This window comes from Erpetoichthys calabaricus, chromosome 10, assembly GCF_900747795.2.
Source record: "Erpetoichthys calabaricus chromosome 10, fErpCal1.3, whole genome shotgun sequence".
Lineage (NCBI taxonomy): Eukaryota > Metazoa > Chordata > Cladistia > Polypteriformes > Polypteridae > Erpetoichthys > Erpetoichthys calabaricus.
The window spans coordinates 57,971,834-57,985,887 of record NC_041403.2 but is presented as its reverse complement, the minus strand read 5'-3'; the positions used below and the strand labels follow the sequence as shown (position 1 = coordinate 57,985,887).

Here is a 14,054-nt window from a genome sequence, read left to right as displayed (position 1 = left end):
AGTCATTGTCGGAATATATAAAGTCAAAACTTGAATATATAAAGTCAGTGTTGGAATATATGAAGTCATTCCTGATTATATAAAGTCATTGTCGAAATATATAAAGTAATTTCCGAATATATAAAGTCAAAACTTGAATATATAAAGTCAGTTTTGGAATATATGAAGTAATTCCCGAATATACAAAGTCAAAACTTGAATATATAAAGTCAGCTTTGGAATATATAAAGTAATTCCTGAATATATAAAGTCAAAACTTGAATATATAAAGTCGGTGTCGGAATATATAAAGTCATTGCCGAATATATAGAGTGAATCGACTCAGGCACATGTTTAGTAAACTCTGTGGGGTCCTAATACAGTGAAATGAAACAAGTTAACCGAAAGTTAGTCAAAGTGTTAATAAAAATAAATTTCAACTAATATTTTCATATAGGCCTAATATTTGTGCTCCTCTTATATATATATAATTTAATTTTTCGATGGGCGCCTTATGAGACATTCCTCACAAGACCGACCGACTGTGAGAGAAGTTTCAGAAAAGCGTTGTACAAAAAATACAATAAGAATTAGTAGTTTTTGCATTTTGCAATGGATAGTAACACAGCAAGGCAGGTTGTGAGAAATTTAATTGAAAATGAAGAGTTCATAGATACTATTACAAATGCGTGCAGACCATATCCCCGCCCAAGTACAGTAGAACAAACGGTATCTGAATTGGCTACGTGTTCAACATCAACGGTGCACGCTTCTAGGCAATATCAAACACCTCAACAAGAAGTGAGCAGTATTTTCAGTAGAGGACATAAAGTGCAGTTGCCGGTGTACAATCTAAGAAAGAACTCTCGAGCTTCAAGTGGATTTTACAGGTACGTACAGTCTGTAAAGCAGAAGCGGGGATAGACAAACTGCCTAAATTAAAGACATTTTCGTTCTTTGCCCTGTGGCGGAGAACAATCAGGCTTATGTTTATCCAAATGATAACAAAACAGTAAGCTTTTTACTAATTTAAAGCGTTTTGCCCTTCTACCGGTTGTGATTTTTTACAGTGGGACACAGCTAATATAACTGAAAATTCTTCCGAAATTAAACGGTTCATTTGGCTTTCGGTAGCATGTATATTTGAATGTCTTTGTTTTAGAAAACTTATTGGATCGGGAAAGCCGTCAGTAGAACATCCGACGTTTTCCAAAGAAGTGGTACTCCTTCCAGATGCTGAATGCCAGAAAGTGCCCAGAGCTGCAATTAAAGCGTGGCTGTTCGAGTCTGGTCATATCAAATCAGCGGTGGAATTCAAAGTGTGTTGGGATGAAGGTATGGTGATGAAGGCTGTTCGTGAAGCGTTCAAGCCAAAGCTTGATACGTGCGGGTTAGTATTGCATTTCCTTTTGTATATTTCTTTCGCTGGAAGTGCATATCTTGTAAATGTAAAATTTAATAAACTATTGTTTTATGTTTTATATTTAATTGTAATTATGTATTACGTTATCTATCAATTTTTAATCTTAGGCTTCAAATTTTACTTGGATGTCACAGCAAACTGGTGGTGCCATCCTTGACGAGCCTCCAAACTTTAAATGGCTTTGTGATTAAAAAGATATTTCATCAGAAGTCTATCTATATAAGACCAGATACAACACTGTTGACTTTTCCTGAGGCATCTGTAAGTTTGTATTTTAAAAACGGTTTTATATTGGACATCAGTTTATACTTGGAGATTGTCCCTGTAACAAATTAATGTTACAGGTTTGCACGTGTATGTATTCTTAATTTTACTTCGGTAGTTACCAAAGAAATGTTTTGAAAATTTTAAAATGAAGGTTGTGGAATACTTTAATTGCTAAATTTAAATATTTTTACATGTGATATTATTATTAATATATTTTATTTTAGCCATCAAATTCTGAAGGAGAAATAATTGAGGAGCAGAAGAGTGAAAGAGATTTTGAATCTTTAGAAGTATGTGAATGCTTTAATATCAGTATACAATGACTTGGCTTGGTACAGCTTATTATAATAATGCACTGTTTTTTAAAAAAAAACTGAGACCAGTTTTTAACATCATTGGTAAATCTGAATAGGTGTGAAGAGGTGTTGCAGGAGTTTTCTATTTACAATATACATGGAATTTTGTAATTGTCCCAGTTTATACTGTTTAAAATTTTAAAAGTAGTAGTATTTATAAACACCTTTCTTATACACCTTTGTTTTAAGTTTCTTTCTTATCTGTTGTCCACTTTTTGATGTTTTACTGTACCGTGATTTAATAATGAAATATCACTTTAAATTGTAAAGGCAAGTTTTTAAAAAAGAAACCTACCATCATATAGTGTAATTTCACCGCTCCGAGAGTCTAAGTACTAATCATGGCCTGGTAATCATGTGGAATGTGTGCATTCTTCTTTGGGCACTCTAGTTTCACTGCAATTTTGTCAAAGGATGAGGGTTAGGTTAGTAGACAGTTGTAATCTATGTTAGTTAAAATGGTCATTTGTGAGTGAGTTTAACCCACACTGACCTGGTATCTTGCTCAGAGTTAGTTTCAACTTAGTGCCAAATGCCGCCAGATATGGCTCTGTTGTCCTGAGAGTCATTTTCTTTATTAAATATATTCAAAGGTGCATGGTTTAAAGCATAATTAAATTTGTTATGTTTCTACAGTCATATTTATTTTTGATTTTTCATTATAGAAAAACAGAAGTGATGCCATTGATGCAATAAAAATTCATAGCACCGGAAAAGTACAAGAGCAATCTACTATGTCTCCTAATCAAGGTGCAATTTTTACTCCGCTTGCACAAAACTTTAATGAGACATCAGGGGAGATTTACAGGTGGGTTACTGTTTAGAACTGCCCCCCACAATCTGTTTAAGAAGAAAATGTTTTTTACATCAAAGATATTTGTGTTCCGGTCAGAAAAATGGCTAAAATCATCTTCTTGTCTTAAAGGTGATTTGTTTTCACTGTAGTACTTAGAACAGAAATGCTGTGGTTTGAAATGTTAAATTTGAAATACTGAATTGTGTGAAATGTAAAATTTAACTTTAATATTTTTCTCAAGTGATGGAAAAAAGTCTAATCCCAGGGTTTTTCTGGCAGTCCTGTAGATGTTGTAATTTTTAGAACATGTTCCAATTTTGACAATAATTAGAAAACACAGAAGAACATTCAATATTTGGTTTATGTAGAGCAGTTCTGCAGCCTTTCTATGGAGGTCTAAGTGGTTACTTTTATAAATAACTTAGACATAATATTTTCAATGCAGTTTTTTTTATAACATTTTTCTTGGAGTGTAGGCACTGACCACTGGTTCTCTGGTAAATGCAAATGCAGACTTTACAAATGACTGTTTATATAATGGATGCACATACAGATACAGAATTGTTTTAAACAGACTGGAAAACAAAACAGTCTGAAATCTTGGAAAGTGAAAGGAAACTGGTTTTGTTGACAGGTCTAAACAGAGATGTTATAGTTTTGTACTTTAATTGATTAAATTGCTCAATTTTCAGAAGCTGTTTATACTTAAAGAAGATTGCTTGATTAAGGTTTTATTATTAATTATATTTCTGTTCACTTCTTATTCAGTCTTCCACTTTTTTTGCTTTCAAACCTTACTAAACATAAAAAAGAATTTTGTTATTTGCTTCAGCATGATAAACTGAAATAAACACGACGTTTAAATGTTGATAGCATTTATTAGAGGCATTCAGCAGCTCACTCTCTCCGTCTCACCGCTTAATACACACCCGCCAAAACTCCCCCACGCCGCTCGCATAACCTCCCTTCTCCCAGAAGCACATACGCTGGGTTAAATAGTGCAGGTGAGATGTGATATATTAACAAGCATGTCATATCTTAGGTATGTCAGGCAAGGAAATGGAAAACCAAAATAACTAAAGTAAAACTGAAACTGACAGGATGCAATAATTTGTTCAGTGTTTGACAGTGTTTTAATTTAAGTGATGTGAACATAAATTACTGTGTGTCCAGTGGGAAAGCCAAAACATTTTTATACATTCAAGCACATTAAATTTTTTTTCTCTCATTTAATTACTTTCCTTGTTGTCAGTATTTGAGTGCACTTTGTGAATTTTCTTTACATTTCATACATGAATTTTGAATACATTTGTATAAAAATGTATCAATATTTGCTTAAATTCATATATTAATATCAACTATATGTTGTCCACTGTATAGGATGGCACTTTCAAAGAACATTCTGTTGTCCTTTAAACTTGTTAATAGTTTGTTTACATTTGCAAGAATATTTTGGAGGTATCAAACTAAACAGTAAAACATAAGCTACAGAAACCAATGTGCACAGTCCAACAATTGTTTGTGGAAAGATTTTACGATTTGATTAAAAGTACAGATTGTTAGTATACCAGGGACTTTTTTGTATTACTTTCAGAGTCCTACAAATTAAAGTTAAAGTTTTGCTTTGATTGCGAATAATTAATATTGTGAAATTAATTCTACAATATTTTCCTCTATGAACATTCTTTCTATATAGTGACTATGTTAACCTTCTTGAAAATGAAGAATACTTGTCTGAAGATTCCGATATTCAAGAAGCAATTAGCAGATCATTGATGGAAGAGACATTTAAAATCCAGCAGTATGTAGTTTAAATTAATGTTGGGTTGAACCCCAAATATTTAAAAAAATTTTCACAGACAGTTTAAATGTATTGTTTAGCTGTAAATGTTTTATAATGTGTTCAATCAATTTATCTTTGGAATTTTCGGTAGACTGCTAGTCATAGCAAAAGGAAACTGTAGGCCTGTAAATGTATATAACTTACTGAGATGCAGTTGCGACAGGATATTTCAGCATAAATCCTTATGTAGAATATTAACCGAGCAATATTTAAATTTTACAGAGATACATCATTGTCTGTTGAACAAATACTGATGCCACTTACCACTGCAATAAATGAACATGAAGTTACTCGGTTCAATATAATGCGAAGAAATGTTTGGGATGGCACAGTGAGAGCAATGAGTAGACCAAACTTTACTCCAAAAAAAAGAATTGATGTAAAATTTACTGACGATATTGGCATTTCTGAAGGAGCAGTAGACCTTGGTGGTCCAAAACGTGAATATTTTCGCTTATGCCTGAAATATTTGAAAGATTACAGTGGAATGTTTGAGGGTGCTTCAGGGAGCAAACTTTTAAGTTGCAATTCAGCAGGTATGTTTGCAAAATTCTTTTTACTTTATTAGTTAATATTTGCCTAATGCCTTTATCCAATAAGATGAAAAATTTTGAGACAACAATTCATTCCATTTCTTTTTCAATTATAGCCCAGGTAGGAGAAGGGACTTGGTCACATAATGTCAGTGGGGGGATTTAAACCTACAACCTCAGTGTTTGACGTTCAAAGCCTTAACTGCTTGACTAAGTTATCGTTCTAATGGATTTTCATATAACTAAATGTTTTGCTTTTATGACTGATTTTTATAAAACTTTTTTTATCAATCTTTCATGTAGCATTAAAGGAAAATTGCTATTTTTTTGCGGGACAACTGATAGCAATGTCTGTTGTGCATGGGGGGCAATCACCATGCTTTTTCTCCCCAATTCTTTATAAATCCTTGGCCAAAGGTCCAGAAAATACTGAAGCAGAAGTTGAGGATATTCTTGATATTGATATTCGTAATCAACTTATAGAGGTATGTTCAACACAACAATCTGTTGTTTTTTTATTTCTGATAAAATAGGTGCCCATGGGGGCCAATGCTGAACAACAGCAAAAAGCATCAGAAATGTCTGTAAAAAAAATCTTATCCACTTCAAGTCATTTACTTGTATGCTCACAATGTCTCAAACACATATGTATTTGTATTGAAATTTTGTTAAATAAACCACTTCCAGAAAATAGTATCATGAATGAAAATGTTACATACTCAAATGCGAGTGACCATTTCAGTTGAAGAACTGCATACCTCCTTAATTCATTGGTCACAAGTCCAGCCCAATAACCCCTTAAGTCTGCCTCATGCTTGTGCACATCTGAGATGCTTCAACAAGCAGAAGATCGGTTCAACTCTGCACTTTCACAAACTGATGCAAAATAATCCCAAGGTACTCCTGTTGTGGCTCAGCGCTATGAAAATAAATCTAATAATGTTATGTAGGTCTACAGTTTTAAATACTAACTTATGGTTCGAAATGTTCCATTTCAATTCACGAGAGCATTTTACAGAAGTGATTTATTTAACAATATTGTAGTTAAAGTACATGGGACATATGATGTGATGACTTGATGTGGATTATGTGACACTAGTAGGGTGTGATTTTTTCATTGGAGTTTTTATACTTTTTTCTGTTGTACAATGTTGTTCCCTATAGATGGCAGATCTATCAGAAGCAGTATTTCCATTCTGCATAAAAACCTTAGATTAAAAATTATCTGTGCCATTATCAACAACTACATAGGGTAAGCAACAAATTACAAAAAAAAGGATAGAGCAATCCTTTAAATTTCTTGAATAAGTAATCTATACTACAGTCCACTGTTAAAGAAAGGGTAAGTAACAATCACACAATTACATAGTTTACATTTGGTCCATCCATCCATCCATTCTTTTCCGCTTATCCGAGGTCGGGTCGCGGGGGCAGCAGCTTGAGCAGAGATGCCCAGACTTCCCTCTCCCCGGCCACTTCTTCTAGCTCTTCCGGGAGAATCCCGAGGCGTTCCCAGGCCAGCCGGGAGACATAGTCCCTCCAGCGTGTCCTGGGTCTTCCCCGGGGCCTCCTCCCGGTTGGACGTGCCCGGAACACCTCCCCAGGGAGGCGTCCAGGTGGCATCCTGATCAGATGCCCGAGCCACCTCATCTGACTCCTCTCGATGCGGAGGAGCAGCGGCTCTACTCTGAGCCCCTCCCGGATGACTGAGTTTCTCATCCTATCTTTAAGGGAGAGCCCAGACACCCTGCGGAGGAAACTCATTTCAGCCGCTTGTATTCGCAATCTCGTTCTTTCGGTCACTACCCATAGCTCATGACCATAGGTGAGGGTAGGAACATAGATCGACCGGTAAATTGAGAGCTTTGCCTTATGGCTCAGCTCCTTTTTCACCACGACAGACCGATGCAGAGCCTGCATCACTGTGGACGCCGCACCGATCCGCCTGTCGATCTCACGCTCCATTCTTCCCTCACTCGTGAACAAGACCCCGAGATACTTGAACTCCTGCACTTGAGGCAGGATCTCGCTACCAACCCTGAGAGGGCACTCCACCCTTCTCCGGCTGAGGACCATGGTCTCGGATTTGGAGGTGCTGATTCCCATCCCAGCCGCTTCACACTCAGCTGCGAACCGATCCAGAGAGAGCTGAAGATCACGGCCTGATGAAGCAAACAGGACAACATCATCTGCAAAAAGCAGTGACCCAATCCTGAGTCCACCAAACCGGACCCCCTCAACACCCTGGCTGTGCCTAGAAATTCTGTCCATAAAAGTTATGAACAGAATCGGTGACAAAGGGCAGCCCTGGCGGAGTCCAACTCTCACTGGAAACGGGTTCGATTTACTGCCGGCAATGCGGACCAAGCTCTGACACCAGTTGTACAGGGACCGAACCGCCCTTATCAGGGGGTCCGGTACTCCATACTCCCGGAGCACCCCCCACAGGATCCCCCGAGGAACACGGTCGAACGCCTTTTCCAAGTCCATAAAACACATGTAGACTGGTTGGGCGAACTCCCATGCACCCTCCAGGACTCTGCTAAGGGTGTAGAGCTGGTCCACTGTTCCGCGACCAGGACGAAAACCACACTGTTCCTCCTGAATCCGAGGTGCGACTATCCGACGGACCCTCCTCTCCAGAACCCCCGAATAGACTTTTCCAGGGAGGCTGAGGAGTGTGATCCCTCTGTAGTTGGAACACACCCTCCTTAAAGAGGGGGACCACCACCCCGGTCTGCCAATCCAGAGGCACTGTCCCTGATGTCCATGCGATGTTGTAGAGACGTGTCAACCAAGACAGCCCTACAACATCCAGAGCCTTGAGGAACTCCGGGCGTATCTCATCCACCCCCGGGGCCCTGCCACCAAGGAGTTTTTTGACCACCTCGGTGACCTCAGTCCCAGAGATGGGGAAGCCCACCTCTGAGTCCCCAGGCTCTGCTTCCTCATTGGAAGGCATGTTATTGGGATTGAGGAGGTCTTCGAAGTACTCCCCCCACCGACTCACAACGTCCCAAGTCGAGGTCAGCAGCGCACCATCACCACCATATACAGTGTTGACACTGCACTGCTTCCCCCTCCTGAGACGCCGGACGGTGGACCAGAATCTCCTCGAAGCTGTCCGAAAGTCGTTCTCCATGGCCTCCCCAAACTCCTCCCATGCCCGAGTTTTTGCCTCAGCAACCACCAAAGCCGCATTCTGCTTGGCCTGCCGGTACCTATTAGCTGCCTCCAGAGTTCCACAGGACAAAGGGGACCGGTAGGAAGTTTACATTTGGTCCAATTTGTAAACAGAAAGTACCGTAATTTAATACTGTTATGTCTCCTTCTAGATAAAAACAGCTACATCAGACACACAATTGCAAGTGGCTATCAGTAGAGCATCCTGCATTTTAAGCCTTTCTGGGTGTTTCAAAAAAATCACCTTGGAAAATAAAGGAGCTGTTACCAAAGATGTGGCACATTGGTATGTGTTACAGAGAACAAGAACTCCATTTGAAAGGTATACAATATCAATTTCATTACATAAATATTTATTCCTTTTTATACCCTGAAAATTCAATGTACTTTTCTGAATTTCAGATATTTTATTTCATAAATTAATCAATATGTACTTAAAATATTTTATTGTGAAAGTGTTACTTACAGGTTCATTATTGTTACATATACATGTAACATATTAAATATGGAAGTAGTTATAGGAATTGGGTTTTACTGAGAATTTTTTATTTTTTATTTATAGATTTCAAGAAGGACTGCAGAGCCTTGGAGTTCTTTCAGCATTGCAGCAGTTTCCACAGCAGCTTCAATCCCTTTTTATTAAATTGGAGAAAAAATTAACAGCTATTGAAGTTGAACAACTTTTCAAGTTTCGTATGTCAGAGGAAGGAAGCAACAGATATGAAGCTGAATTACTTGTAGTGGGATTTTGGAGAGACTATCTGCAAGATGCAGAATGTAATGTATAAAAATAGGCTTATTCAAACATTGATTATTATATTACATGTATTTTACAGGTGGCATAGTAGAATACTACTACTTCACAGTTCCAGTGTTCTGAGGTGGAATTCCGCACCAGGTTGTTATTTGTGTGAAATTGTCATGTTCTCTCCATGTCTGCCTGGTTTAAGTTAAGTGGCATCTCTGAATTGGCCTCGTGCAATTCTGAGTTGTGGGTGTGTGCTGTATTGTGTCCTGTGATTGACCGGTGTCATATCCAGGGACTGTCCAGCCTGGTGACTGATGGTGCCAGGTTTCACCCTGGCTTCTTGAGACCCTTAACCTGATTACATGTATTTTACAATGTCATGTTATAATACTACAAAATAATAATTACATTTAAACTTCATGCTAAATGTTAAATGCTGTCCCAGTCATTAATCAAGGTTAGGTGTAATATTTAATTTTTTTGCTTGCCCTTTTAAACTGAGACACTCAATGAATGTACTGAGGCGCATAGTGTTACGAGTATTTCCTCTGTAGAAAATATAGATTTTTTTCTCTGCAGCTATGCGTCAACTAAGAGATGTAAAGTTGAAAATGGGGTAACATACTACAATGATGCAGGCCACATTAAGAAGTGGTTCAATGGGGTTTATAAGAAACTATATTTAATGCTTTGGTAAAATAATTGTTCTGGTATATTTTTGGTACATTCACCTTTGAAGCTTCAGCTGCTATACATGTGGGTTGTTTACATGCTACAGAATAAATTTGGTTTTCCCCAAATTCTGTGCATAATGAAGAATGAAGCTGTAAGTTTATTGCATATCCCCTTGCAGAGTTAATTGTTTCAAATAGTCTGCACTGTACTGTTTTTCTTTTGTTACACAGTAAGATACCTAGCCCGCCATTGGTTGTGAAGTGTAAAAATGTAAATTAAGCAACTATAAATCTGTGCTAACTAAAGTAACTTTTTTCTTATTTTCAGTTTGTGTTGATGCAGTGACACTGGAAGAAATACTTATTTTTGCAACAGGAAGTGATTCAGTTCCTCCTCTTGGTTTCTTTCCTGAGCCATCTTTGGAGTTCTTGCACTGCAAGTCAAAATTCCCTTTGGCGAATACCTGCGACTGCATACTTAGGATTCCTCTAACCAACAATTATACTAACTTTAAAAACAATATGAATTTTGGCATTAGAAATTCCCCAGGGTTTGGAAAGGCTTAATGAAAATTATGATGTATATTTCAAACATTACACATTAAGCAATAAAAAAAATCTTTTGTGGTATTTGTACACTTTTCAACATCAGAATGTTTCATTTGCAAAAAGAACAAAGTTACACTGTTTTTAATTATTGTTCATATATTTGAAATAAATTAATTTTGTATTGTCAAGGAATCAGGTATTGTTTTCTCTATTAGCATTGCTTTTGACTTGTTATTTAGGTGCAGGTTAAATGCCTTATTGTTATATTCATGACAGTGTATGAGTAAAGTGAATGGTAAAGTTATTTAATAGACTACTTCAATTTTGATGTTTTTGTGTTGTGGACAAAATCTGTGTTGTGAAAAAGTCATCATGGGCTTAATTAAAATTGTTAAAAGTTTTTTTTTTTTTAACAGTAATTTATTGGCCAATACTTGGGTTATAAGGAGGCTCAGTTTCAGATGTTTTTATGATTCAAAATAACACATTACATTTACAGGTATATAGGATTCTTCTCACTACTCAAAGCGATTTGGAATTGGGAGCCACTTCAGCCATCACCAATGTGTAGCATACACCTGGATGATGCAATGGCAGCCGTTTGTGCCAGTACACTCAGCATACATTAGCTATTATGTGGTGAAGGGGGAAGAGAGATAGTTAGATAATTAAGGACAGGGGATGACTAGGGGTCCAGAATGTAGTGGGCAATTTAGCTTGGACATCAGGATACACCCTATTCTTTACGAAGCATGCCTACGGATCTTTACATGACCACAGAGCAAGTTAGAACTTCGGTTTTACATCTCATCTGAAGGACAGCACCATTTTTACAGCATAGTGTCCCCATCACTGCAGTGGGGCATTGTCCCCCACACAGACTACAGGGTAAGTGCCCCTGCTGGCCTCTCCATCAGCTCTTCCAGCAGCAATCCAAATGTTTCCTAGTTGGTCTAGTACTAAATGGGCCCAAATATGTTTAGCTTTAGGTGGATTACCTGTTAAGAAGTGCAGATGACATGGTTACAATGGGTTACAACAGGCAGTTGAGTAGGTTTGTGGGGTTATTTTTTCAGAAACGATACAAATGGAAGAAAAAGCCAAAGATTTGATATTGGAAACTTGAACAGTTTCAAGGGCTACTAATTTAAATGACTTGCACTGAAGACAGCTGTGTTTCTTCATTTATCACAAAAAAAGAATACTGAAAATACTGTTTTCATTGGTATTTTAAACTTTTACTCATACAAACAATATAATAGTAAGTAGACATACTGTAAATTTAGTAGTGTAACTTTCATTTTAACAAGAATTTACATATCTTGACAAAACAATATCCTGTCATAACAAAACTTCAGGTACTGTACTATTTAATGATACATTATTAATGTAAATCCTTTTAACAAATTCAGCATTTTTGACTTGTATGTACTTATGATGAATCACTAGTAGAACTGTAATTATTTTCCAGAAAATCACATAGGGTGAGATAGTGCTGAATCCCATGATTCCCATCATCAGACAATGGATTGACTAAGTTTTGTAAATGATTTTCCACCTGATTATCAAATGCAAGTTCCAAATCATACACATTATCAGAAAAATTTGTATAATCAGACATGGGACCAAAAAGGTCAATACCATAATTTAAATTGTTGGATTCAAGCACTTCTTGACAAACTGAATTTTCAGAATGTTGCAATATGCCAGTAGTCCATAACTGAAGTGGAGATAAGTTGTGTTCAGTACTAAGACTGTGATGATTCCACTGGTTAACAAATTCTACTAAAGCTCTGTTTATTCTTGGCAGGAAAACATAATGCAGTATACGGATATTGTCTAAGTTTGTGCTATCTAAAATACCAAGGTTCTCCATAAAAAGAAATATATCTTTAAAATACGAAGACAAAACTCTGTTCAGTTCAGACCACAATCTTTCAATTCTTTGATTATGAACACTTTGACCAACTATGCAGCTTCCTCTGTTGACACCTCTTTCAGCAATCATAAAGTGAGCTACATCAATATTTTCGCTTCCAGCATCTGTACGTACACGACTTGGTAATCCAAATCTGTTTACACCATCCTGAAAAAGCTGAAGGACAGTGGAAGACTTATTGTTGTTGGCACATTGCAGGTAGATTATGCATCTACTGTAGCCATCAACACAGCCATGAAAGATGAATTTCCAAGGGCTTAATTTGTGATTGCCATCCAAGTGCCTATAATAAATAACATATATGTTTTAAATACATGAATTAGACTTAAAAAAAAAACAAAAAAACTTTCTTACCAAAGTTGATTGGGTATACGAATATTATATGTTCTTCTTCTAATACAACGTCGTCTTCTTAGAGCTCTTGCTACAGGATCAATCAGTCCAAGCCGTTCTCTTATTCTCCAACGCTGAATTCTAACTCCGCGACTTCTTAAACTTCCACATATATATGTCTCTCCAGAATACGGTGTGGATGACAAAATATCTATTATTAACTGATCCAACATTGCATTAGACATTACACTGTATTCACCATAGTGGGCAAGATCCAGTCGTTGTCTGTGGTTGAATAGTGTTCGAATGCTCACACACATCATTCTTGAAATTGATGTCCAAGAAAATCCTAAATCTCGTAAATACATGACATGAGTTGGATTAATGTTGTATCTGGAGAAGGAACATTAACAGTTATAACCTATTGGAGCACCATTAAACAATACACGTTTGCACGTTTCTAAGCAATGTGAATCTTTTAAAACAAAACGATTTCCACATTACAGACTACAAATACAGTAACAGTCCGCATGAGTGTGATTGTAGGTGTGGGTCCTGTGATGTACTAGTTTTCCATCCAGAGCTGTAATGTAACTGTACCCAGTGATGGTGAGCCTGGTGCCTCTGCCACCCTGATATGTATTATGTGGCTTTGAGAATATTAACTTATGTTAATAGCCAACCCTTAGCCCCATGTATTTTAGGTTCCTTCAGCTGTTCAGTTGAAAACACCAAAATTAAAAATCGACTCGATCAGATAGGTATGGCAGAGTGGTTAAGGGTATATTCTTCGCTACTGACTTCCGGGACTGACATTGTATGTTCATGAGAAAGTTTCCTTACCTGCCTGTGCTACAATTTGATAAAGAAAAAAATACATTAATAAAAAAATTGTAACCTGATGTATAGCGCGTGTTGCAAGCAGCCTTAAAAAAAGACGCCAGCCAAATAACAAGTAATAATAATGAAAATTCATATATCGTGTCCATCGCATGACACTCGCATGAGTGCAGTTTATTACCATCAATTGATTTGACATGAACATATTTAAGATGTTAACAAAAATGAGAGAATCTAGACAAAACCAATGCACAATAAACCTCACAATATGTAAACAATGGTATACATGATGGCATATAATAAAAATAATAATAATAATAATAATAATAAATTACCTTGGTCGACCTCCTTGGATATTATGTTGCAAACTAGGTGAGATTATAACCGTTACGCATTCTGGATGTGCACCCCCCTCCAAGAGACAGTATTTGTTCCGAAAGTGAGCCGTAAATACAATTTAGAAATTCAAAAATCACATCTAAAGAGGATAACAGAGTTTCGTGATGTGTATTTTCGGAAACGTGTATTAACGGCCAAGATAAATGCAAGAATGATGCGAAGATGTTCCTCGGCACATCTAGATATGCGCTC

General features: G+C 37.0%; 2 protein-coding genes across 2 annotated transcripts in view; both read left to right on the top strand.

Annotated features, from left to right (window-relative positions):
* LOC127529461 (craniofacial development protein 2-like) overlaps positions 1–14,054 on the top strand; it is a 782,501-nt gene that overhangs the window by 740,393 nt on the left and 28,054 nt on the right. The window lies entirely within an intron of this gene.
* LOC114659068 (G2/M phase-specific E3 ubiquitin-protein ligase-like) lies at positions 1,459–10,462 on the top strand. Its single transcript, XM_028811291.2, has 9 exons — positions 1,459–1,663; positions 1,894–1,959; positions 2,691–2,833; positions 4,518–4,622; positions 4,887–5,200; positions 5,501–5,682; positions 8,533–8,702; positions 8,943–9,157; positions 10,131–10,462. Exons 3-9 carry the CDS (start codon positions 2,760–2,762, stop codon positions 10,367–10,369), a joined length of 1,299 nt encoding a protein of 432 aa, XP_028667124.1. The 5' UTR covers positions 1,459–1,663; positions 1,894–1,959; positions 2,691–2,759; the 3' UTR covers positions 10,370–10,462.